General features: G+C 35.2%; 2 protein-coding genes across 2 annotated transcripts in view; one reads left to right on the top strand and one right to left on the bottom strand.

The window, feature by feature from the left end:
* Window positions 1-26,915, bottom strand: TMEM68 (transmembrane protein 68; the record flags this gene model as incomplete). Its single annotated transcript, XM_054581906.1, has 7 exons — window positions 26,711-26,915; window positions 20,243-20,347; window positions 19,621-19,670; window positions 18,628-19,021; window positions 4,574-4,738; window positions 2,213-2,406; window positions 1-211 (listed from the first exon to the last, which is right to left on the bottom strand). Coding segments are annotated over exons 4-7 (895 nt in total), but the record flags the coding sequence as incomplete, so codon positions are not given.
* Window positions 26,916-27,989, top strand: part of TGS1 (trimethylguanosine synthase 1) — a 42,884-nt gene continuing 41,810 nt past the window's right edge. Inside the window, exon 1 of the mRNA XM_054581893.1 lies at window positions 26,916-27,202. Within this exon, the coding sequence (XP_054437868.1) occupies window positions 27,099-27,202 (104 nt within the window). The 5' untranslated portion in view covers window positions 26,916-27,098. The remainder of the gene's footprint in view (window positions 27,203-27,989) is intronic.

Here is a 27,989-nt window from a genome sequence, read left to right as displayed (position 1 = left end):
AACTATATCCATATAAAATTGAAAGATTTCCCTCATGTATGGGGAAGGCCCCTCTGATCTCAAGGTCAGCAGACTCACTGTGAAATGCAGTCAGTGATGGCAACAGCACTGGTTGCCTGAAGTCCTGAACTGTGTGCTCTGCTCTGCTTCTGCCTTGCTGTGTGACCCGATCCCTCCATCCCTTCATCTCTCTGTGCCTGAGTTTCCTCATCTGCAACATTGGAATAATTACATGTCACCTACTTACTGTACAGGAGTACCAATATAAAGTCTTTAAAAGCACTGCAAAAGGTTGGGGTGGTACAAGACTTAAGACACTTACAATGTTCTTTTGTAAATCAGCAATGTTAAAGATTTCTGTTTGTTTATAAACCTGTAAAAGGCTGTGTATTAAATTTTCTCAAATTTTATACAAAAACTTTAAATTACCTAGATTATCTTAATTAATTATCTACAAATGCTTTCAGGGATTGGAATAGGAGTTTCTTTCTCTATATTATTTCTTTCTTTCAGACCTTCTTACAAGCAATGTTCTTTAAAACGGTGAACAATGAGAAATTAGAATCCCATTAGGAATTTACGTAATTCCAAACCTATTTGTCATCTTTATCTTAAACCTTAGAAGAAATAATTTTCAAAATATAAACCTGAAAATTGAACTATTTTTAATAGATTTTAGCCTTTATAATTGCTTAATTATACATTTCACAGCCTTCATTTTTGTACAACTGTGCATATATCCATCTATATTCTATATTACTTATATAGCCTAAGGTTTCGTTTTCTACAACAGTACTTAAGAATTTTTGGAAAATAAAATGTGCTATAATTTTCTATATCATTAATACTATTAATATAAAATTAAATTCAAAAGGCTCCTTTCTAGTATTGTTTAACATTGTGTTTTAAAAAAGTCAATTTAATTTAACAAATACAAATAGTTTACTAAGTGCTAGTCATTATACTAGGGACTCAGAATATAAAAAGATGGTCCTGTCCTCAGAAAGTTTATAATCTACTACAAGACAGCAGTATTTAAGTTTTTAAGTTTAAGTTTTTATTAAAACAGTTTTATGTTGTGTATTACTAAACACTTGGGCAAGTCCATTAACTCTTATACTAAGACTACATTATTAAACTACTACACAGCAATAACTTACTTCTAGGAGTTACATATACATATGTACAGGAGAGAATAGAGCTCGATGCATTTGAATTTACTGTAACTTTGCAATTAAAAAATGTAGAGGAAATTTCCATTTTTCTTCAAATATTGATCTTGGGATAGAATAGATTATTCATTATCTTTCACTTTTTAATCAACAATCTGTATGTGCAAGATGAACAGGCAAGCTACAGGTGCAGACTGATATCTTTATGTGGCAGAAAGGGATACAAAAAACTGAAATGTGCATGTACTAGCAGCTGTCTCTAACTGACTGATAGCCTAGAAAAAGAACACACCTTGTCAAAGGTACTATGATTTCTTTTTCTAACAAACAGAAAACAAAGAAGATTAACATTCCATAAGTAATAAATGTTTCATAGGATAAAGTATGGCATGGAGACCAAAAAGCTGAGAAATACTTTCCAAAGCAAAGGAAAAGGATAAAATGGCATTCACATTCTCAGTCTACTAAGTAGAGTTATTACAGTGAGTCCCAGGGGAACACTTAACTTTATTGACAAATTCATTTGTAAAGCCTTTTCTAAAAAAATCTAAATTACACCAATATCTATTTCTCATTTTTATTCATACTATTAGATAGCTGATCATATTGCCTGATAAAAAATGTTGAGCCATATATTATTTGAGTTCTTACTGTTGTAAGAATTGGTCAGAAATAAAACAATTGCAATGAAACCAGCCAACAACCATCAGTGAAACATGCTAACTCAATCATATAAAAGAATTAAAATGCATAGAAGTGAGCTGGTTATTACTTATGAAAACAATCGTATGTAAAGGAATACAAATAATTTTACAGTTCTGATTAAGACACTGGATTTTGAAATGTAAGATAAAATTTTCCTGGATATTTGCCATCCACAGGAACATTTCTCTATTGTTACTTCTTAAGAGTTATCTACACTAATTTTTAAAGTACTGCAACGACAATATCTAAATTCTTATGTATTTTCGCTCACTTTTTAAGCATTTATTATAAATTCAACGTAGCTTTACTTTAGTAACTAGTATTATACAACTCACCACTTTTGCATCAATTGCAACCTGAGCGAAGCCTTTACGATTACCCCATACGATGTTGTAGGTTTCATCACTAAGTAGGGCTTCCCGAACTCCACCTGGTGAAATAGCTAACAAGTGACCACTCCTCAGAATTTCAACACATTTTTCTCTTGGTCCATGTAGAGCACAAAATACATCAAGTAATAAACTAAACCCTGTAAGAAATATTAGCATGAATACACATCTTAAGTACTTCTTGTCCAATTCTTCAAGAGCAAACATCTTCACAACCTACATAATTTACTATCTATACTTAAATTGGTAAAATCTTTTTTACTTTTTATAATCAACAAGAACTCTCAAGGTTAACATAAGATTAATATTGCTGGTAAAGTAATAGCTATGTCTTATTGATCACCAACTACTGATCACCTTCTTAGTGATCATCTACTACTCTGGCTGCTTTACATATTCAAAGTCTTAATTAAAACTCACAAAAACCTTGGAAAACAGGGATTCTTATACTAATTTTACAGTTGAAGACAAGTGAGTAGCTTGCTCAAAGTCATACAGCAAGCAAATGGCAAAGCAGAGATTCTGGTCCAGGCGTTACCTAACTAAAAGTTCCTTCCACTGCATCTCATGGCTAAACACTGTCTACAGTATTTATTAGAGCAATAGAAATGATATCTCATCAGCAATTACAAATTCAATCTTCCATTAACCCTGTAAGAAAGAAAAACCACTTAAGAGAGTGTGAATCTGACTATGCTTAAACTTAGCCTTACCAAAATTGGCAAGCCATAATCAAGTCTACCTGAAAGTAAATGTTAGATGCTAATTCCACAATTACATTTTTATGTCAACAATAGCAAAATCACTGAGTTTCCAATAAAGTGAGTGTTTGACTCAGGGAGAGCTAATTCCAGGTCTTAATATTATACAAATTTTCAAATGACAACTATTTATAGATGAAAAAATAATTCTATCAAGCAATTAAATATTTTAAGCAAATCCTAAACTGAAACTTTAGAGGACTAATGATAGTATATGTTATTCCTCGAGACCGTGAAAGGGAAATGGGTAGTGAAAACTGTGCAGACTAACCAATCTTCTAATAAGTTTTAAGGACCTGAAACAAGATTATAAATATTATTAAGATTGAAATAATTTTTACCCTGCATTAAATTAAAAGCCCATTCATTTAATAAGATGCATTCTCGTCATAAATGAATGAACAGGGGAGGTTTCCTGAATTATAAGATCATAAATGGGAAAAATTTTTTAGAAGCCAGAGGCCAAATAAAAATATTCATATTCTATTATGTATAAAAAGAAAAAAATGGAAGCACCCTAATGTTCCATAAGAGAAAACTAGGTAAGTAAATATTTTAGTCATCCATTAAAAGTATTTTGTTTTTAAAAAAATTTTTTTAAAAGTATTCTTCATTAAAATATGGTAAAATGTTAATGCTAACATTACATATTTTTGAAAAATAACAAAATAGTTTGCATACATGCATATATGGGTTAAAAATGAAATAAAATAAATCAAAAGGCTAATTGGTTATGTTAGGGTGGCAAGATTATAATGTTCTTTTTTTTCTCTAGTTTTAAAATTTTATGGTACAGTGATCATATTACTTTCTAAAGAAAAACCTTTTATAGCCTATTTAATTTATATACAAAGTACAAATGACTTTTTAGTGACATAAGGATACACAAAACATTAACCATGTCTATAAAAGGCACTGAGTAGGTTGTTATTTAATTCACTGCTTGGTATTTGTCTGTGTGGTTTATTATTCCAGAGAACATATTATAAACTTTTGGCTTGCTTCTGGTGTTCTAGTGACAAAAAAAAAAAAATTTAACCTCAATGAGTTTATTTTACAATGATTAAAAAACAACTATTATGTTTGAAACCATTTAGCTAATTAATCTCTTTAAAAAGGTACAAAGTCTTTATGAACAGATTAAAAAGAACATGGTCCTAAATCTTAAGAGTTTTAAGTCTAGTAGGCAAGTCAACAAGTATGATTAAAAAAAAAAACCAATACCAAAATATAAATTATTTGGCAAAAGTGTTAGCTTACTTTTTAAAAGTGAAAATTCAGGATTTAACTTTGAAAAATAATGACTAAATACCTGTTAATAAAGAAAGAGATTAGATAACTTTTTGGCCATGTTTTTATAATTAGATAATTATCCTGTTTAGGTACTAAAGCTTAATTATATGCTCCCAAATTGTAGTTCCAAGTGTGTTACTAAAAGGCAAAAAATTTTTCCAACTGATACTAGAGAGCTCAAAGATATAGATTATCACACAATTTGACTGTATTAATTAACATTTTTATAACACTATCTACAGTGAAAGTTTACCTGGAATTTTAAAGACAAAGTGATCAGCTACTACTCGGCAAGTTCTGCCTTTCTGGATAAAAATTTTAGCCATGAAGTAGTAAAAATCTATGGGAATAGCTCCATGATAAAAAATTATAAGAGCTGGTCCTTCTGGTATTTTTTCCAGTCCATGAACTTCATAACCTGTTAGGAAGACAAAAGACAAATACTTAAAATATATTTATTAGTTATTTAAACTAAAGGATGGTTACCAACTCAGAAACTCAGTCTTCTCTTACCAAAGTTCATAAGACTTCCTCTTTACCTTCCTTCCCTTCTTGAACAAATTAGTCCTATAGGCATTAGGTGGGCCAGACTGAAACAGGCACCTGTGTGCAGGGGTGACCTACAGTGAGTGTGAGAGCCCAGGCTGGGTGAGGTCAGCATCCATACAGGGGGTCCAGAGTGGGGAGTTAAAGTGCAAGTACAGTCATGAGAGCATCCACACAGAAGAGCCTAGAACAGGGTGCTGGTGCCTGAGTGGGAAAAGGAGAGGAGCCAAGGGTAGGGGGGTCAGATCGTGAGTGAAATGAGAATGGCATCCAGACTTGTAAGTGGCCTGGTTCTGGGTGTGATGGCCGGAGTGGGGAAAGATGGTGTCCGTTTGTAGTAGAGGACAGTGACAGTGGTGGCAGGTTGGTTACATACAGGGGAAATTGACCAAATATGTCTACATGGTAAGGAAAATGTGAGCCAGGTTTCTCACTGTTGGAGAAGGTGGTTACAAATGCATAAGAAAATCTGAATAAATTCAGTAGTTGTAAGAGAGCCTCACTTCCACCCTAAGAATGACAAAAGGCAGCATGTCAGGAAACTGAGGTCACTCTCTTAATCAGGTGAACTGAGCTTTAAAGAGTGACAAGCCTATCTAATGAGATTTAAAAAACTGAGTATGGGAAGAGGTGGTAGGTGCTATAAAAGTGGATAAGAAAAATACAACTGCAATGTTAATGAATACTTACAAGCCAAGTGTGGGCAAGCATTGAGTGTAGAATCCAGGACACCCCAGATACAAACAAGTATCCACACTCACCAGCATTCCTCCACAGGCCTCAGGGGATGCTCTCAAAAATAAGTCAGGGCAAGGCAGGCAAGAGACCTAAGAGAGCCCCCTGCTAATGGTACAGACACCAAAACTGCACTCGCTTCCTGTAAACTTCTCTTGTAAAAGAAAAACCTGACCCTGGGAGAGGTGCAGGAAACCCTGCCACCCCTTCTAAAGAAGGGATATGTGCAAAAGGCATCTGATGCTGGAACGGACAGATCGTCACCTCCCGCCTCCTTTCTCCTGCCTTGCCCCACCGTCCTAGTCTCAGGCAAAAATTCACTATGACTGGGGAAGGGCAGAAGCCAAAGCATCTGCCACTGGAAGGTATAGGGTAGTCAGGGCCAGGGTTCTGAAGTGACATAATGCAGAGATCTGCTACCACCGGAAGGAAGGGCAGAAAACTTGCTATGAAACTCACACTCCTACCAACAAAAGACAAAGTTTGCTTGCCACAGAAAAGTGAAAGGAACACTGAAAAAGCATCACACTTGACCCCCTAGCATATAGGGCCTGTGGAAGATTTTTGGCTAAAACAGAAATATCAAGGAGTGACCACACCATGCTCATCAAGCCCCACATGGAGTTGTAAGCAAAGGCAACCTTTTCCTGGGGAAGAGGCAGGAGCATGGAGAGAGAGCCCTTCTGTGTGGCACAGGCATACAGGATTGAGGGGCAGCAGGAGCACTGAGTAAAGCCCTCTGGCACTCCAGGCTCTATACATGCACAAGGTAGCAGCAGTAGGAGTCTGAAGTCTGTGTTAAACTGAAGGTAACTATGCCTTCAACAAAACCCAACCCTAGTTCAACTACTGACTAGACATCCCCCAACCCCACTCACTAATGGCCTGACAGAAAAAGGACAATTTTCAGTGACAAGTGTTTACTATTATCTCATTCATGACCATTATTTATCTATATATTTATTTTTACAAACAATGCCCAGAATTCTTTTTAAAAATTGTGGAACAAAGCCCTGGCCAGTGTGGCTCACGTGGTTGGAGCATCATCCCACACACCAAAAAGTTGCATGGTCAATCCCCAGTCATGGCACACACCTAGGTCCAATCCCCGGTCACGCTGTTTGCCAACCAAATGATGTTTCTCCCTTACATTGATGTTTTTCTCTCTGTCTCTCTGTTTCTGTTTCTTGTCTCCATCTCTCTCTCTCTCTATCCCTTTCTCTCTCTCTACAATCAATAAATGTATCTTTGGGGGAGAATTAAAAAAAAATTGTGGGACATAGAAAATGGTAAGAAAAATATCCATTGTCAGGAGATTGTTTATTCAAGAGAACCAGGCCCAAATGTCTAAATTATAAGAAAGTAACTTTAAAATGATTATGGTTAATATGTTAAAGGATCCAGTGGAAAAAGTGGACAACTAATTGGATTAGAAATGTTAGCATATAGAAGGAAAATATATAAAAACAAGAGTCAAATAAGAAGGCTATATACTTGAATGAGATCTAAAGATTAGATGTTAGTAATATATCAATGTTAATTTCATGATTTTAATGGTTTTATTGATGTTAAATAGAACATCTTTGTTTATAGAAAATATACACTAAAAGTGTCAAAGAGAGGGCAATGTAGGCACTTACAGTCAAATAATTAAAGAAAATGAGTTCTTTGTGCAATACTGGTGATACTAATTTTTTTAAAGGCTATGAATTAAAAAAACATTATCTTTTGTGGAAAAATCATGTAAGATTAGAAAATCATAGGAGCTATAAGGTAAAAAGAGCTTTCTGGTTCCAACCTAACAAACAATTATCAGAATTTAAGACTATTTTTGGTTGTTAATCAAGGTTATCCAAAGAGTCAAACATCTCTGAAGCACCAAGCACACTTTATTGAATCTGCTGGCTTCTAAAAAACAATCTGGACCTTTCTTTGTAAGTTTAACATATAGCAGTTATAAAGGAGTACACAGGATTCTACTCATTACAAGCAGGTTGTGAAAGGGATAAGGAAATGAGTTAAAGGGGAATGGGTGAAAAGGGCCAGGGTTAGGAGACATCAAATAAATTAAAATTCCCTATGAGAGAAAACACAACCTAGAGTAAAATTTAACAGAGTCATAAAATAATTCATTGATAAAAGTAGGAAAACTTAACAGTGACCCAATGGAAAATAAAACACCAATAAACTGTTATACACATGTGGATAACCTAATGATGCTTTAATTTTTTTAATGTTTATTTCATTCACAAATTATTCTTTAGAAATTCACTCCCCCCATTTTATTCTTTAAAAACAAAAATAAGGTTATTGAATCTAATTACTACATTGAGGGGAAAAACTGTGATCAGAGATTTGAACTGGATGTCAAAAAAACATCTCTCCAGCGATACAGGTAAAATTAGAGACTCATGTCATTCTTTCTCTTTTCTTCCTGCCATACTGTAAACCCTATTCCAAGTCACTGTAAACAGGAACAAGGGTTTCAGCAAGGGGATAAATGACAGAATGAAAAACGTGGTAGATAGGAGGAGGGGAATTAGGCTTTCTTCTAACCTAACCTCAGTTCAAGGTTGGCTTCCTGGCAGTACCTTTTTCTCCTCTGCCAGCTAAAGAAATTAATCTGCTTACTGTCCTTCACACTGCTAGCAAATACCAATACATTTTTTAGAGCAATTCTGTGCTGTTGGTGGACTGCGGGGCATATAAAAGATTTAAGTAAGCTCCATTTATGTTTCAGAGGAAAATACTCGAGTATTTTATCACAGGAGTTGGGAACTGATACTCCACGGAGCAGGAGAAATGTGATCAATGGCTCTAGTCATAAAATCTGCTTTTCCTCCCCATCTCACCAGTCAGGTCGCAGCCTCAGCTGGTCCCGGTGAAAAAACAAAAATAAAAACAAAACAAACAAACAATAAACACATACTGAACAACCAATGAATCAATAAAGAAATCAAAAGAGAAATTTAAAAAAATACCTTAAGACAAATGAAAATGGAAATGCAACATATCAAAACTTAACAGGATGTGGCAAAAGCAGATCTAAGAAGGAAATTTTAGCAATAAATGCCTACCACAACAAAACAAGAAAAGTTTCAAATAAACCACCTAACTTTATACCTCAAGGAACTATAGACTGATTACTAGCAAGGAGATAAAACCTGTAATAAAAACCTCCCAACGAACAAAAGTTCAGGACCAGGTGGCTTCACTGACAAATTCTACCAAACATTCACAGAAGAATTAATACCAATTTTTCTCAAACATTTCCAAAGAAAGAAGAGGGAAAACACTTCAAAACTTGTTTTACAAGTCAGACATTACCCTGATACCAAAATCAAGCAAGAACACCACAAGAAAATTATAAGCCAATATCCTGAGAAACATAAATTAAAAAAATCTTCAACAATATATTAGCAAACCAAATTCAACAACAAACACCATGATCAAGTGGGATTCATTCCAGATACGCAAGGATGGTTCAACATTCAAAAATCAATCAACATGTTAAATTACATTACCAAAATGAAGAGTAAAATCATATGATCATCTCTAGAGATGATGAAAAAAAATTCGACAAAATCCAACATCCATTTATGTCAAAAACTCTCAACAAAGTGAGTATGGAGGGAATGTACCTCAACATAATAAAGACAATATATGACAAGCCCACAGCAAACATACTCAATGGTGAAACACTGAAAGCTCTTCCTCTAAAATCAGGAACAAAACAAGAATGTCCACTCTCACTACTTTTATTCAATATAACATTGGAAGTCCTAGCCAGAGCAATAAGGCAAGGAAAAGAAATAAAAGATGTCCAAATTGTAAAGAAAGGAGAAAACTGTCACAATTTGCAGATTATATTATATTGTATATAGAAAATCCTAAAGACTCCATCAAAAAAAAAAAAAACCCGTTGGAACTAATAAATTCAGTAAAGCTGCAGGCCTTTGCATAATATATTGATACAAAATCAATACGTTATACAAATATTTCTTGTATTTCTATATATTAGTAACAAACTATCAGAAAAAGAAATTAAGAAAAAAATCACACTTAAAATTGCATCGAAGAGAATAAAATACCCACGAATAAATTTAACCAAGGAGGTGAAAGACTGCACACTGAAAATTATGATGATGAAAGAAACTGAAGACGACAGAAATAAAAGGAAAAATATTCTAAACTCATGGGTGGGAATACTTGATATTTAAGTGTACATACTATGCAAAGTAATCTAGAGATTCACTGCAATTCAATTGCATTTTTCACATAAATAAAACAAACAATCCTAAAATTTGTATAAAACCACAAAAGACCCTAAATAGGCAACACAATCCTGAGAAAGAAAAAAGCTTGAAAGTATCATGAGCTGATTTTAAACTATATTACACAGCTAAAGTAATCAAAACAGTGACATTGTTATTTAAAAAAAAAACAAAACAGATCAATAGACGAGAACAGAGCCCAGAAATAAACATACACTTATATGGTTAATTAGCTAACAACAAAGGATCTAAGAGTATACAATAGGGAAAGGACAGCCTCTTCAATAAATGGTGTTGGGAAAACTAGATAGACACATGCAAAAGAATGAAACTGGACTACTAGCCTACGTCATATGCAAAAATTAACTAAAAATGGATTAAAGACTTGAATGTAAGACCTGAAATCATAAAACTCCTAAAAGAAAATATAGGCAGTAAGCATCTTGACATAAGTCTTGGCAATGATTTTTTGGATCTGACTCGAAAGGCAAAAGGAACAAAAGCAAAAATAAGCAAGTGGGACTACAAAAACTAAAAAGCTTCTGCACAGCAAAGAAAATTAACAAAATGAGAAGACAAGCTACTGAATGGGAGAAAATATTTCTAAACCACATATCTGATAAAGGGTTAATATCCAAAATATATAAAGAAGCCATAAAACTCCACAGAAAAAAAAATCTGATTAAAAATAAATGAGCAGAGGACCGAAACAGACATTTTTCCAAAGACATCCAAATGGCCAACCGAGAAGATGTTCAACATCGCCTTGGCTGGATGGCTCAGCTGGTTGGAGCGTCATCCCATACACCAAAAAGTTTGTGAGTTTGATTTCTGGTCACAGCACAACCCTAGGTTCCAAGTTTGTTCCTCAGTTGGGGCATATATGGCAGGCATCTCTCTCTCTCTCTCTCTGTCTATCAATAAACATATCCTCAGGTGAGGATTTAAAAAAAATGAGGATTAATAAAAAAAATCACTAATTATCAGGGAAATGCCAATCAAACCACAATGAGTATCACACCACACCTGTTAGAATGGCTATTATCCAAAAGACAAGGAACAAGTGTGATTAGGATGTGAAGAAAAGGGAACCCTTGTGCACTATTAGTGGGAATGTAAACTGGTGCATTAAAAAACAGTATGGAGGTTCCTCAAAAAATTAAAAATTGAACTGCCATATGGTCCAACAATTCTACTTTGGGGCATTTATTCAAAAAAAACAAAACCACTAATTCAAAAAAAATACACACACTCCCATGTTCACTGCAGCATTATTTACAATAGCCAAGATATATAAACAACTTAAGTGTCCACTGATGAATGAATGAAGAATATATGACGCATATACACATACACAATGGGATATTATTCGGTTGTAAAAAATTAAATCTTGCCATTTGCAACAACATGGATAGACCAAAAGGTTATTATGCTAGATGAAATAATTCAGACAGGGAAAGGCAAAAACAGTATTATCTCACTTATATCTGGAATTTAAAAAAACAAAAAACAAACACCACCAAGCTCATAGATGCAAAGAACAGAATGGTGGTTGCCAGATGTGGCAGGTCGGGTCGTGGGTTGGGGGTGACGTGGATAAAGGGGATACCAGGTACAAACTGGTTACAAAATAAATGTCATGTGGAATATAATGTACAGCATGGTGACTACAACAAATAATTCTGTATTGTATATTTGAAAGCTGCTAAGAGACTAACTCTTAAAAGTCCTTATAACAAGAAAAAAATAGTAATTATGGTGGTAGCTGGTCTTATTGTCGTGATCATTTCTTATATATACAAATATTGAATCATTACGTTATACATCTGAAATTCATGTTATATGCCATTAGACCTCAATAAAAAAATTATAAAGTAATATGTAACTTAAGAATTTTTTTTTAATTACTTTTCCATGTCATAAAAGGAACCACCATTTTTTGTTTGTACTCCATTCAATTAAATAAAATTATTTTGGAAGACTTTCTCCAAAGAAAGTGTAAGAGACAGGTGTGGGCAGAGGCAGTGCAGAGTGGGGTGGGCAAGGCAAAGCAAGCATCCAGAGGCCAAGAGCATAATTAAGCTCAGAGAAAAACGAAGGGCAAAAAAGGCTATAGCAGAAAAGGAAAGCAAGATCAGTGTAAATTTTAATGCAGGGAATTCATTTTTAAAGTAGTTTATAAGATCTTCACCAAAGAGATTAAATTAAGTGTGGTAAGTGTCATTCTAGTATTGAAAGCATGAACTGCTTGATAATATTTCAAATGGGTTCAAGAGAATGGTTAAGAATTATTTTTATTTTTATTTTTTGCCTTTTTTATCCTTTTTATTGAATGTATTGGGGTGGCACTAGTTAACAAAATTATACAGATTCTACAGAAGAATTTTTTCAATTTTTAAATTACAGTTGACAGTATTGTATTAGTTTCAGGTCAAGAGAATGAATGTTTTTAAAAATTAAACAATGATATTTCAAGATTTCATGTTTCTATACTTTTAACATTTCTTCCCAATTACCTAATTCTAATTCAAGTAATCTGATTCACTCTTAAGCTTGTCAGAACAATCACTGAGGTTATCTGAAATTACCGAAAGGATCAACTGTCCCAATTTTCTGAGAAATAAAGAATACTTCTTTGAGGGAGTCTGTACAAAATATTCTTGAGGTTCTCTCTTGTTTTTTGGAACGTTTTCTTATTTTCATTTTTTAAAAGATTTTACTTATTTATTTTATAGAGAAAGGAAGGGAGGGAAAAAGAGATGGAGAGAAACGTCTATGGGTAAGAGATACATCAATCAGTTGCCTCCTGCCCCCAACCCAGGCATGTGCACTGACAGGCAACTGAACCAGTGACCTTTTGGTTCACAGGCCGCCACTCAATCTACTGAGCCACACCAGCCAGGGCAGAATATTTTTTAAAAAAAAGAATTAAGAAATAATTGAACTACTTAGATAATACTAAATCACCTGGTTGAAAGCAGACAATTTGAATTAATCAATTCAATTACTGACAGAAACTATAGTTTGCCAGAGTGCCATTAAACATTAAGTCCAAATATTTAACTGTGTCACTCTTACAGCACAGATATGGTCATACCACTCCTGGCTCAGAAAGCATCAGTGGATTATCACTTTAATCCAGCATTGTCAAGGCCTTTTAGATCCCAACTGCCCATCAAGTGATATTATTCAGATTCTTTCATGAATCATAGGGACTAATGGTGGCTCCCTAAATATACTTTCCCGCCTTTGTGCTTCTGTTCATTTAAATAGAGCACATCCTGTCCAATGTCTCTGTGTCTAACAGCAGTAGAAATCCTAGGGCACTTTAACCCCCGCTCTCTCAGACTCTACATTCACCTGGTCACCAACTTCTATGCATTTGACCTCAAAAAACTCTTACAGCTATCACATCTTCCCAATGTTAGTTTCAAAGTACAGGCCCATCATCTCCTGTCTATGCTCCACCAATCCTAAGGGGATCTGATGAGCGACAGAAGCTCAGAGAAAGCAATCACAAAGACAGTTTCACTGTCCGTCCAACCACTGTCCAGGGAGGAAAAACTTCGATGTGCAAATTTTGAGTAGTTTGGGCTCCATCAATAAAAACATCCCTATTCTGTGATAAATATGGCTCTCTTATTTGATGCCATGAAATACAAATTTATTTACCTCCCCTGCTCTAACCCATGCTCACTACTCTCCTGTTTTTTTGGCTTTCCATGTAGCTTAGTCCACAGAGAGGATTTGATGGTTATTTTGGAGCTCAAGCAGTCTCATTTCCAGAGAAGTACTTCTTATGGTAAATGAGTTAAATGCCTACTGCTTTGGACATCAGCAGCATTAATGCAGATAGTGAGTTAATATTCATTAGATCCCTTCTAAATTTGTCATCAAAAACCCTACACACTATGGTAAATTAACAATGCATCCCTTTGGGTCCTCTTCAGGACAGTAAACTACCTACAAAATAGAGTCCAAATTCGTGAGCATAGTATTCAAGGTCCTTCAAAACCTAGCTGAACTCTACCTCTCCAGGTTTATCGTTCAACATACTTCTCACCCATGAATGATTCATCTCCTGGTCCTGAATAAACCCTGCATTTTATTTAGTACTGGTGTGTGTGGGCATGTGTGTGTATGTTTTAACATAAATGATACTCTACTATGACTGTAGTTATGAATCTTACTTTTTCTGTTCAACAACAAATGTCCTTGAAGATCATCCCTTGTTAGGCACATGTAGTGATCATATTCTTCTTAATGGCTATAAAGCATTCTATAATAAATTCCTATCACAGTTAATTGAGCTATTTCCCTATCCAGGGATCACTGATACATGTATTACCATATATACTATGGCAGTCCCATACATAATGAAGCTGAAAAATTCCTATTGCCTAGTGATGCTGTTGTTATCATAATGTTATAGCACAATGCATTAGTCACATTTGTGGTGATGCTGGTGTAAACAAACCTACTGCGCTGCCAGTTACATAAAAGTATAGTACATATAGTTACGTATAGTACATAATACTTGATACTGATAATAAACAACTATGTTACTAGTTTATGTATTTACTATACTATACTTTTCATCATTATTTTAGAGAGTACCCTACTTGCTAAATAAAAACTTTGGTATAAAACAATATGCCATGTTACACTGGCAGCAAACTCATATACTTTATCATTACTGCATCTCTTGATTGCATCATTTTCTCTTGTGCTTAAGTTAACCTCGTGCTGTTTTGTACAGTAACATACCGTACAAGTTTGTAGTCTAGGGGCAATAGGCCATACCATGTAGATACATCCTAGGGTTGAAGTACACCATACCATAGAGGTTTGTGTAAGTACACTCTATATGACATTTGCACAGAGACAAAATTGCCTAACACTGCATTTCTCTGAATGTATCTCCATTGTCAAGCAGCACATGATTGTACTGAACCTTTAGTATGTAATAGAAGTTATGCTAAACATTTTACATGAAATTTCACTAAATCCTTACAACTCATTTTATAGAAGAGGAAAATGAGGTTCAAGAAAGCTAAGTATCTCATTTGAGATGGATTATTTACATAGTTTTAAAGTAGCTCCCAGATATTTATTGATTACAAAGTAAAAAATAGCAACTTTATGGTGGAGAAACCTGGCAGACACCTCCTTAAACCACATGATCAAAGTTAATGTCATCAGGAATAAAACATATCAACATCATGAACTTCTGATATAATGCACTGAGGCGAACACAATTTTGTGGAATTATTGTCAAAAATGCATAACTTCAATCTAATTATGAAAAATATTAGATCTAAATTGAGAGACAGTCTACAAAATAACTGAGCAATACTATGTAAACTGTGACAGTCATGGAAGACCAAAAAAAAAAAACAAAAACAAAAAAACTAAATAACCATCATAGATTGGAAGAGACAGGACAACTAAATGCAGTATGCAGATCACAGGGCAACTAAATGCAGTATCCAGGTCCTGGTAAAAGGATAATAATGGGAAAACTGGTAAGACTCTAATAAGATCTATAGTTTAGTTAATAGTATTATACCATTGTTAATTTGATAATTGTACAAATGGTTACATAAAATGTTAACATTGGGGAAAGTTGGGTGAAAAATATACAGAACTTCTCAGTACGACTTTGCAACTCTTCTGTGATTCTAAGTTTTTTTCAAAACCAAGTTTTACGAAACCATAATTGTTGCAAAAAGGAGGGAGGAGTGAACAGGGAGAGAAAGGGGAAAGGGAGAAAAAAATGTTAGATAACTTGCCAAGGTCACCCTGCCAGAAATTGAGGAGAGCCTGGTTTTGACCTCAGGCAGCCTGACTCAGTAGTCCTTCTGTGCATGAAAAGAGGAGATGAAAGGAAACTCTTATCCAACAGAAACAGGGAAGCACTACTTATCAAACCATTGCATTTTTCCAAAATTTTGTACTGAAAATGAACTGAACCAGGTATGTTGGTGTTAGGTAAGCATAAACATCATTTTTAGACAATGAAGTAAATTCTTTTGTAAAATAAAAACGACCTCAATATGTACACACACAAGATAAAACAAACAACCAAAAGCCCCAACATAAAATATTCCTTACTTCCGTAAACTGAAAGTGATGGTCCTCATCACCTTTACAGTTGTCCTAAAACATATAGTTTTTAATTTTCTCAAAAACATCTTGAGGACTCTTCCTCATTAAATTAATTTTCAGGGGAAATCATTAACTATTAAGAGTCCAGCTTTTTAAAATATCATTCATATTTTTAAGGAATAATTTTTTAAAAAATAAGTCACTATTTTAGAGTTTAAAGGCTATATAAGCAACTTGAGTGTAAGAAAGTGGCTGACCCGTCATCACCATGCAAACTACCTATAAATGCAGGTGCTTAAAGAAAGATCAAATTAATGTTTCTTGATAGTATAGGCATTATTTGGAATACCACATAAGAATCAGAGAGTATTTTTGAAAAATGACAGTACACTCACATTATATATAATATGAGGGTAAAATTTAGCTTTATGACAAAACATTAGATTCTTATACAAAGATACTATAAATAATAAATAGATGATAATTCAATAGGTAACTAACTAAATTATAGAATATATAGAGTTCCATATAGTTATTAGAAGCTCACTAAAAAGGTTTGGTGACATTAAAAATACCAGTCTGCCACACATGTAAAAAGTGATAAACGCACCACAATTTCAAAACACTGAAATGCATGGTAAGTTTTAGGCAACTATTATTTTCTTCTTTATTTTTCTTATTTGACACATTTTTTACAATGAACATTTATATTAGTTTAAAAATTCCTTTGAAGATTCTTTACAGGCATGATTAAAACTGATTTGACACCTACACAAAATCCAAATATGCACACAAATGCCTTTTATATATGTCACTAAAGAACATGGTAAAAAAATCATTTTTTAAAATATCATTTATCTAATAAAATGTTATAATAAACATTAAAACAGAGTAAGAAATATAAATATATATATATATTTACCTCCTTTGAGTGATAAGTACATACTTAAAAATACCTCAATATATAAGATACATCAAAATTATATATTCTGCTACAAAATAAGTGCAGCACTTGAACTTATCCAAATTAAACCATGCCTCCTGAAATATAAATTATAATTCCTTACAATGTATGTTATCCTAATACATGCTAGGGATATATAGTTGGGAGGAAGATAAGTATTCCCAATGAGTGTTGTAAAAGATGCCACTAACTTTTTGTATAACTGTTTTAAAGGCAATGAACAACAGTAGTCTACTTAGAAGCAGTATCTGCAGACACACACACATGGAATGCTGAAGCATCTATCACCTTGTCTCATCATGTCAAACCATCAGAGAGTAATAGAATTGTACTAACTTGCAAGAGCATTAGTATAAATGAGTAAGTATTAAGAATTCAATCCATCAAAGATACACTGTTCCTGTTTGCAAAACCGCTGATTGCACTTTTGACCCTGAAACCCCAACCTGGAACAAACTTACCACACAGCACAGATCACAAAAGCACACAGCTTAGAGCCTGATATATGAGGTTGCATTCTGGCTCTTCTTCCTAGCTTCCTAGTGTGTCTTGGGCAAATAACAACATCTCTGGTCCTGTTTCCTCATGGGAAAACTGTAAAATGGAGGTAACAGAACCTATCTATTATGTTACAAGCTTTAAAAGAACTAATGCTTGTTAAGCATTTTACAGTGTATGGCATAGTTAAGTGCTCAGAAAAAGATTTATAAGAATGTATATAGTATTAAAATTACAACACATTAACCTAAAAAGCATGTTGCTGGTGATCTTTGGTAAGAGCAGCCTTATATATATCCGTAAGGGTCTTTTTTTTTTAAAGTATAGGTGACATACAATATTATATTAGTTCCAGGTGTACAACAAACATAGTGATTTGACATTTATATGCCTCAAGTGTCTATTGCAAAACCTGTGCTACCTTCAGCACCTTATTGTGAAACCACTTTGATGCTCAACAACATGATACAGAAGGCACATCTTTATTACAAGCCTACTGAATCTTCTGTATTTTTGTATAGTCCAAAGCAAAAGAAACGAACAATTAAGACAAAAATTGGTGAACACCAAGTTCTTGAACATAGGCTACCAGAGGACAATTTTCATGACAGCCAAATGAAGAACCACCAATCATTAAATGCACAAAATTATATTTTCTGAAATAACAAAGAAAAGGATGAATATCCTGAAGATAAACTTACTGCTATCTCATTTATTGAGAAAGCCACGATGACCTCTGAAATGAATGATACCCCAAAAAAGGTAAATTTTGGTATACAAATTATATATAATATTCATTTTTTAAAAATCCCTATACTGAGAATGTCAAACTTATCTTAAACAAAATGGAAGTAAATGCTAAATAATTCAAGTATTTTCAAAATAGTTTTCTATATTGTTTTAAATAATCTGTTACTCTTTTAGATGTCTCAAATATAAGTTGTTGTATTTAACTTATAGTAATAGTCTAATGGCTGTGTTCTTTAGTGGACACTAGTGTGTTTGGGAACAATCATTTTAAGAAAGACATATTCAAAATGCATGCAAATAGGTAACAATAAATAGTTAATATCTCTTCCATTATATTTTTCAGTATTTTCTCAATCAATAAAATGGAATGATCCAGCTTCTATGCCACAAACATAATTAGCAACACGCAGACATCAAAGTAATATTGCTTACCATGCCAAACTGCTGCATGTCCATCCCACAGAGTTGCTACCGTCTTCCTTGCACCATCCCATAAATTATGAGAATAGGCTTCTTTTAATACATTCTTCCTCTTATAAATGTGTAAGAAAATAATAGTAAGGTAGAGAAGAAAAATGGTAAAGTAAGGAAGTATTAAAAGTATTAGTGGTGTAAAAACCCATAAAAGATAATTTGCAAAATTCAAATAGTCCTCCAATTGCTCTACTCCAAACCATTCTTCAAATATGTGAATCAGACAGCTCATATAGGGCATAGAATCCTGTCCTGTACCACAGGTTTGATTTTGGTCTATCATTTTTCTTTAGGTGAAAATGACAAATTCAGTCTCTGTCTTCATTGTCATAACAAGTCTTTAATTTTGCCACTAGAAGAGAAAAATAATCCATTGTTATTTTTTAACAGCTAAAAAGTTAAATGTTTTAGTCAACATAAATACTCTTTAGAGTCATTAATACCAAAAATGAGTACATTGTTAATGGTTAACTTCGGTGCACATTTAAATGTAAAAACTAGAAGGTTTCATTTGTCCATTCATGTAGTATATCAGATTTAGCTTTTAAAGTAACTCACAAGTTATAATTGGGAGATGAAAATAAGCCTGATGAAGAGTGAAATTTCAGACTGATCTTAATAATTTGACTTTTATCTTAAGCAGATCATACTGACATTAGTATCTTATACCACATTATATTGAGATAACTCTGTTCTTCACAAACCATCAATATCTAATTCAATAAAAATAACCCAAATCTTCAGAAAATGATGACACACATTTTTGAACATTATATTTTACAAGTAGGTTTACAGGAAAGTTCTCTGTCATTTTGATGTATGTAATAATAAAAATTTATCAGTATCATTTTTATTTTATAGTCACTAAAATTTCCCGTAAATATTAAATGACTGAAAATATAGACATACAACAATTTTATGTCACTCTCTAAAACAGTCACTGAAACTTACCAGAAATTATGGTAGATAAATATCTTGTCCCAAGTATCTATGCATGTAATCTAGAAAACACAGTATACAAATAGAAGAACAATATGATTTAAAAGAAAATAAACCATTAATACCTAGAGTTAGAATTCCCATAAAATAGCAAGAGACATACACAAATTTGTGACAAATATGAATATAGCCTATGCTAGTATATCACAACTAAAAATTATACTCATGCTACCAATGCTTTAGTGAGGATACATCTATACACTCTTTAGTGCCACTATTTAAAGTCCCATCTGATACTTTTTTAAAAAATTCAGATCTATGGAAAACTTTGCTTCTTCAGAGAAAAAGTATGAAGTTCAGATGTGTAAGTGTCTACATCTCTTTTTAGTGACTTTGCCAGATAATAAGCTGATGATCAAACACAATATTCAATGATACATTTATATCAGCCCTTACAATCATGATCTACATAAGATTGTCTTCTATTCTTAGAGACAGTTTATCATTATTCTATACAATATAATCATAATGAAAATAATCTCAAATCCTTTGCAGATGAGCAGAAAATAAATGAAAGAGATGGAGGAGAGAGAAATACAAAAGCAATTATATGTTGTCTTTATGCCAAGATTACCTTGTTAACTGACTTATTAGAAGGATGTGCACTTTGACTTATTCTTCCCAAGATTGAGAACTTAATCTACTTTCCTTGTAAGCATTACTTGTGAGGAATCTGGGCCTATTACAACAGAGGTAAACACAGCACACATTAAGAATGACTTTTATTATCTCACATTTTAGTCAATCCACCTAAATAGTCAAATCATTATAATTTACCAGTGTTTGATCATTTAGAATCCAACATAGAAAACATTATTTTTTTAAAGTTTTCACTACTAGGATGGCTATAATAAAAAAAAATGGAAAATAACAAGTGTTGATAATGATGTGAAAAAATTAGAAGCTTCATACATTGCGGGTGGGAATGTAAAATGATGCAGCCACTGTGGAAATTAGTTTGTCAGCTCCTTTAAAGGTTGAGTTATCATATTGTTACCATATAACCCATCAATTCTAATCCTTGGTTTATATCCAAGATTGAAAACACATTCACACAAAAATTTGTGTGATGAATGGATAAACAAAATGTGTTATACCATATGACAGAATATTATTCAGCCATAAAAAGGAATGAAGTACTGGTTTGTGCTACAGTATGTATGAACCTTTATAACATTATACTAAGTTAAAAAAAAAGTCAAATACTAAAGGCCACATTTTATATGATTCATCTGAAATACCCAGAATAGGTTATCCATAGAGGCAGAAAGATTAGTGGTTGCTAGGCGCTGGGTAAAGGAGCAATAAGAAGTGACTGCTAACGGAAACAGAGGTGTCCTTTGGAGATTATGAAAATGTCCCTAATTAGGTAGTAGTGACGGTTGTATGACCTCGTAAATATACTAAAAACCACGGAGGTATATACATTTTAAAATGGTGAGTTATACCTAAACAGAAAATTTTAATTATTGTTACCATATTAAAATTTATGATAGCCTCTCAACTATGCTAAAAGGAGATTTTCCTAGGCCTAAAAACCACTTGTTTTGATGGTGTGACCCTTACTGCGTAATATAATTATCCCCAATAATCTAGTTTCATTTCCAATTTTTAATAGGATTGTAAAATTTTTTTAAAACCTCCCCCAGCCCAAATTGGAAACAGAACTATACCTCTTATCCTCAATCACATTCTGATTTATTATGCATACTTAACGCACACAGTAAAGGAGAGAAGAACAGGACATAGGCAGACGTCCAGTGAGAGTTTATGTGGAAACTTGCATGACGTCTAGCAGTCCCTTTACAGTGCCCCAGGGTGGTGTGCATGAAGCTCCTCCACAAATGGTCATTCTTGATTTTGATTTAAACCCTTTCAGGACAGAAAACTTAAAAAGTATCCCATTCCATCTTCAAAACCATTTATCGAAATACTAAAAAGATATACTTTCCTCACTATAACTTTTCCCTACTGGACCTAATTCTGTACTGTAGGATCTCTTCCACTAGACAATCTCTTAATTTCCAGGACAGCTCTCACAAGCTGGGAAATCCCCTTTCCCAGTCGGAATCCTAATCCTTCCAACCATATCTCAGACCTTGGTTTCACAACCTTTCACCGCTCAGGTCTCTTCTTGTGACTGACTCATCATTTGCTATTGAGAGGAGCATGGACAATAACCCACTCCTGCCAGAGAGAAAAATATACAGCAGGGTAAGAAGGTAACAGAGATCTATAGTAGAAAAGGAGATACAATGAGGGAAGGGAGTCACTCTGTTATAAAGGGTAGTCAGGGACAGGCTATCTAAGCACGTAAAAGCAGAGACCTTAGGAAGTGAGGAAGCAAACCATGTGGGTATTTGAGAGAGAATTCTTGACTAAAAGAACAGTAAGTACAGAGGATGTACACTTAGTGTGATCTGACGAGCAGCAAGGTAGGCTAAGGAAGAGTGACAGGGAGAGGTGTTGGAAATGGGCAAAGAAAGGTAGCACTGCAGAGCTTTGTAGGCCAGCTTTTATCTGAGGGAGATGAAGAAGGCATCAGAAAAGTGAGATTGCTTGATGGTTTTTAAATGACTGCTGAGTTGAGAATATACTGTACAAAGAGCAAATAGCAAGTTACTGCATTAATAAAGATGAATGGTAAAACCGGCTTAGACAGTGTGGCAGAGTGAACACCAAAAGATAAATCAGTTTCTGGATATATTTTGAAGATAAAGCCAAGATGATTTATTAATGAAAGGAGATAGAATATGAGTAAGAAAAGTCTGAGATAACAGCAGTTTTTTTGCAACATGAGTTTGTATCTTGAGCAGTGCTGCCATTCACTATATGAAATAGGCAAGTTACTTAAGATCTCTGCCTTATTTTCTCCATCTGTAAAATTGAGGTAGTAACAGTACCCACCTAATAAGACGGTTGTGAGATTGTTATGTAAAAAAAGCTTAGAAGAGTTCTTTCTATTATATAAGAACTAAGTATTGCTATCATCATCACACCTTGCTTCTGAAAAGATGGAGTTGTAGAAAGAAAGAACAGGTTTCTTTCTGGGGGTTGGGATGAAGATCAGGCATTCAGTTTTGAACATGTTAAGATTCTACTGAACATTCAAGTGAAGATATTAAATAGGCAGCTGGATATAAGCAGAGTGTAGCAGGAAGATCAGGACTAGACAAATATATCTAGGAATTGGCAACATGTAGACAATACAGAAAACCATTAAAGTAAGCATCCTTATAGAGACTGAATGTAAAATTAAAAAGACTTCCAGGACTGAGCCATGGGGCACTCAATGTTTTAGAAGCTGGGAAGACAATGAGGAGCCAGTATTCCTCCTTCCAGGAGTGGCATCCTGGAAGTCAAAGTAAGAAAGTGTTTCAAGAAGAAAGGACTATCCAGGTGTTTCAAATGAAGCTGAGAAGTCTAGGAATAATTGATCAATGGATTTTACAACAAAGAGGTACTGGAAAGCCCTAATAAGAAATGTTTTGATAGAGTGGGGATGAAATTTAGGTGGACTAAGTTCAAGGAAAAATGGAGTAAATGAATTGGAAACATAGCAAATATGGACAACTCTTCAGAGGAATACTGTTGCAGATAGGAGCAGAGAAAGAGGTAGGTATCTAGAGGGTATGTGGATCAAGTTTGTTGTCTTAAGATAAAAGAAATACAGCAGTTTTTAATACCAAGGATAATGCACCAATGAGGGAGTGAAAAGTGGATGATGCAGAAGAGAATATAACTTGCATCCTGTAGTAGACTAAGGCCAGAGAGGATAGAATACAGTGTACAGGAAAGGGGATGGCCAGAGAAGACTTACATAATTGGATTATTACTTCAGTTACTCAACAAATATTTATCAAGGAAGTAGTCTGTGCTTTACACTACTCTAAACACTGGGATCTACCAGTAAACAAAATAGATAGTTATATGAGAAAAGATATGTAAAGTACTTAAAATAGTATGACTCACATGTAGTTGACACCACCAACAAAATGCTAGCTAACTATAGAAAGATCTAAACTGTGTTCACCCACATCTTTAAAAAAAAAAATGTTGACACTGACCTCCTCCCAGGACCAATCTGGAATTACAACTAAATTGTGGTGAAATCACCTGGAACAAACAACTGAACAAAACCAAGAGAGGAGCCTTATAACCTCAGACAGACAGAAGAATCAGCTTTGGCACACCCTGACTGGTAAGGAGTGCGGTAGAGACTCGAGAAAGTGGGTGGGGCGGCCACAAGCGGCAGCACCAAAAGGATATTGAAACGGCCGGTTGGATAGATCCCCCAGAGAAGAGCAGGGTCTAAACTATAAGCACGGATCTCTAGCCTACAGCACAAGAGCCCAAAAAGTACACAAAAAACAACCACCTGCAAAAGCGGCAGGGTTGCTCTCTGCCAGAGATGGGCGCCAGACTTGGGGTTCCTCCCCTTTCCCCTCCTCCCCTCTCCACCCCACTTTGACAGATATGCTGAAAATATTAAGACTGCAATGTCTGTCTTCTCTCTACTTCTGCCTGGCTCCTCTCCCCCTGCTATTTACCACAGGCTGTACATGACTCTTTACCACTTTATTTTGATCCAGTAAAAACTATAATTCTTAAAAGAGGTTTTGTGGAAGATACAATATTGTTGCTGGTAAAACTACAGGTTGTTTCCTATAAGAAAAAAAATCCACAATAAAATACAGTCCTATGCACCACATATAAAGTGTCTTAATTTTCCCATTTGGAATTAATGTAACTTGTAAGAAAAAGTTAACAAGCTGAACTATCACCAATGACCAATGTTGATAATGTTGAAGAGGAACATTTACTATAATTGACTTTATAGACATTTAATACCAGTATATTTCAAAAACTAATAAATCAGAACAGAGTTTTTTGTTTGTTTTCTACAAAAACTTAAGGAAATATATCTAGTTTTAAACACTACCAGCACTTTTACCACCATGGATGGTAGCACATCCATTTCTTTTAGTATATGAGCTACGTTGAAGATATGCTGACAATGCCAATGAAAAGAAACACTCACTGAAATATAAATTAATTTTCCCTTTTCCTTTCTGCATATTTAACAATGGTTTACCAGGGGTTCAGTACTCAGTCTTAGTGCTTAAGCATTCTATTTTAAACAATCAATAGAGCTGAAATTTAGCTAATATTTCAGTTAAGATTTCCAGCAAACCCAATCATTTTATCTTTAAAACAATACCTCTTAGATTTAAGGCTTCAAACTTGAATTATCCTTCAAGGTTTTTTGTTTGTTTGCTTTTTAAGTTCTAGAATATCTTCAACTTCTAGCTAAGATTTTCTACTCTGATAATTACTGTTCTACCCTTATTTTCTTAAATCTATCCTCAGCCCCACTATGTTGCACATCTGCACTGGTGTATCTGTATCTGTAACTTACCTCCCTGAGTCACTAAAATAAGCATATCTCTGACATGAAAGGCAGGCAGCAGTAAGGATATGGGAATAAACATTTCATGTGAAAATTAATCTTCTCTTTCCACTCATGAGTAAATACAACCAAAATATTAGCGATGTTCTAAACATCTGGATTTTTACCTCAGTTCTTATATATTCTAAAGCAGTAATTTTCAACCCTTTTTATCTCATGGCACACATAAACTAATTACTAAAATTCTGCCGGACACCAAAAATATATTATAGTTTTTGCCAATCTGACAAAAAAAGGTGTAATTTTGATTCATTCACACCAGATGGCTCTTGTTGTGTTGGGTATTGTCATTTTTTAAAATTTGATAATCTAAGGGAAAAGAGGTCAGTGCCCCTGACTAAATAGTTAGGAACTGCGTATTTTAAAAATTCTTGGGGCACACGGGTTGACAATCACTGTTCTAAAGAAATGCCAATGCCATCTCAGCATTGATAGGACAGACCAAGTCCTAAACACTCCAACAAGCTTCAAGTCCTGACCTGCTTCCTTGAGGAAGCTGCCTGGGCAGTCTCAACCAACACCCCACCCCAGGCACGGACCGCTTTTTACAAATCTAGCAACAGTGTTCCAGTTTGTTATGCGAACATGCATTTTTCTTACTAATCAGCAGCATGAGAACAGAGACTTGTTTTACAAGCTGCAAACCCAAGGGATTGAGACAGTGTCAGCACCCCCTACAAAGTATGTACCACTCAAACTATTAATAACACATGTGAGAGGTCTGATTTAGTGTTTCACTTATGATGTCATTTAGTCCTTTCAGTAGCCCTAGGAAGCAGGTACTATTTTTTAATTATTATTTTTTCTATTGTATTTTTTTCCATTACCATTTAGTGCCCTTATACGCTGTCCCCCCTCGCCCGCAATCGCCTCACGACTGTCCGTGTCCATGAGTCCTTTTTTCTTTTTGCTAAATCTATCAACTCCCTACCCTCCTCGCCTCCTTAGCTGTCATCCTGCTCTAGGAGTCTGTCTCTATTTGGAAGCAGGTACTATTAATCATCCCTATTTTACAGATGATCACCATGAGGCTCAAGAATTTAAGTCGCGCTGCCCGTGTCACACAGGGTAGTAAAAGGAGTGTAAACCAGGATTCCAAGCTTGATTTGGTCTGAAAGCGAGCACTCTTAACCATTACCCATGTGGCTCTCAACTACATTCGCGTGATCACCACATAATTATATTTAGCTTTTATACACAGTAGGGTCAATTCAGATTCCAGAATCAGAGAAATCACTGAGCAAGCGCAGAGGCCTCTAGTGACGTTGGAGACCCCTCGCCCCACCACTAGGAAGGGAAACAAGCCGAACTGGAGTGTTTTGAGATGCGGGGCGAGGTGAATGTGTTCGTTGTGACCCAGACAGAACCTCCCCTTCCCGCTACTCCAAGCCTGAGCCCAACGCCAAATCCGGCGGAAAGCCCAACCCACCCACGCGCCCCGGCCAGGAACTCGAGGCGGCCCCGGAGGACTAGACACGCGGCCTTGGAAGCTCGCCGCGCGGCGGGACTGACGTGCCCCGGATGCCGGGCTTAGAAAGAAGCGCTGGGAGACCAAGGCGGGGACCGACGCACCTCGGGCGGAGGAGGGGAGAACAGGCTTTGCCCTCACCCTTCAACAGTGGAGGCAGCTCTTCTGTGGCTTTGCAGCCGAGGGAAGCAGAGAAATTTGAGTGGCCGATTCCCCGCAAGCAAGCCTGAGAGGAGATATCCAAAAAGTGGCTACAGCCGGGGAGACGTTGAGTGTGACACGGCCCGCCTCCGCCCGGTCCCTTCCTATGGTCTTCCGGAGCCACTTCCGGTAGCGGCTTCCTAGCTTGCTCGAAATCGACGCACCACGCTCCCGCCTGAAGCTGCCCGGGGCAGATACCTAACTCCTCGCACCCCGGGCACGCCGGCGAGTCCTCCTTTCGGTCTCCAGTAACCCAGTCCGTTTAGCTCCAAGCTTCCTCCTCTGAGTAAAATGTGCTGCGAGAAGTGGAGCCGCGTGGCCGAAATGTTTCTCTTCATTGAAGACCTACAGGAGGATAATAAGATCCTTTGCCTTTGCTCTAGGGCATTTGTGGAGTGAGTAAAAACTTTGCTCTTCCTTTGTAGCAAGATCATTTCCCAGGAATGTAGGTGGCGCAGACTAGTTAAAATGGATGCACGGAACCACGGCCATAGTATTTGACCCCTGGACAAAGTGATGTTTAAGAAAAAGGAGAGAAAATGTCCTCGGACTTTATGGAATGGTGGCCTTCTGCCATTAAGTGAAGGAGTATATCTACTTTGCAGGCTGTTGTGAGAAAAATGTGATAGCTGATATATATCATTGTATATTTATAAATGAGGGTACATTTAAGAATTGGGACATGCAATGTAAAAATGAACCCTCGTTAATGGTTGTGACATCACAAGGTGAAGGTTTGAAGATGAGTAACTTGTTTTGGTTAGTGTCTTTTTTAAAACCTTAAAACTTATTAAAGCACAAATGCACATACATAGAATTTATGAGGTAGGAGATCTAACTATTTTTACATCGATTTTTAAGCTGTATTTTATTTTTGGAAAATATCTGGGGTAAAAATTACTGTGCTTGTAAGATACCTAGTGGGTAGGGAAAGAATTGCCTAAAGAATTGGATTCTAGGGATGGTTTTCTTTATATTAGATGTGCGAGTTCATCTCTAAAGGAGGTATATTTTCCATAATCAGCTCACAGGCTTATAGCTAGATTCAATTTGTGGAAGTGAATTTTATGTGAGAGACTTTCAATATAGTTTAATGTGATAGAGTTTTAGTTTGAAGAAATTCTTGCTAGTCATCATGTGTCTTTGTGGAGTAATCTGAAAATCAGAAAAGAAATGAAAAAC

The sequence above is a fragment of the Pteronotus mesoamericanus genome, unplaced genomic scaffold (assembly GCF_021234165.1).
Source record: "Pteronotus mesoamericanus isolate MK-2021 breed Mesoamerican mustached bat unplaced genomic scaffold, CSHL_Meso_final contig_1161, whole genome shotgun sequence".
Lineage (NCBI taxonomy): Eukaryota > Metazoa > Chordata > Mammalia > Chiroptera > Mormoopidae > Pteronotus > Pteronotus mesoamericanus.
Note: the sequence above shows the minus strand (reverse complement) of the source record. Positions and strands in the feature narration are given on the sequence as shown.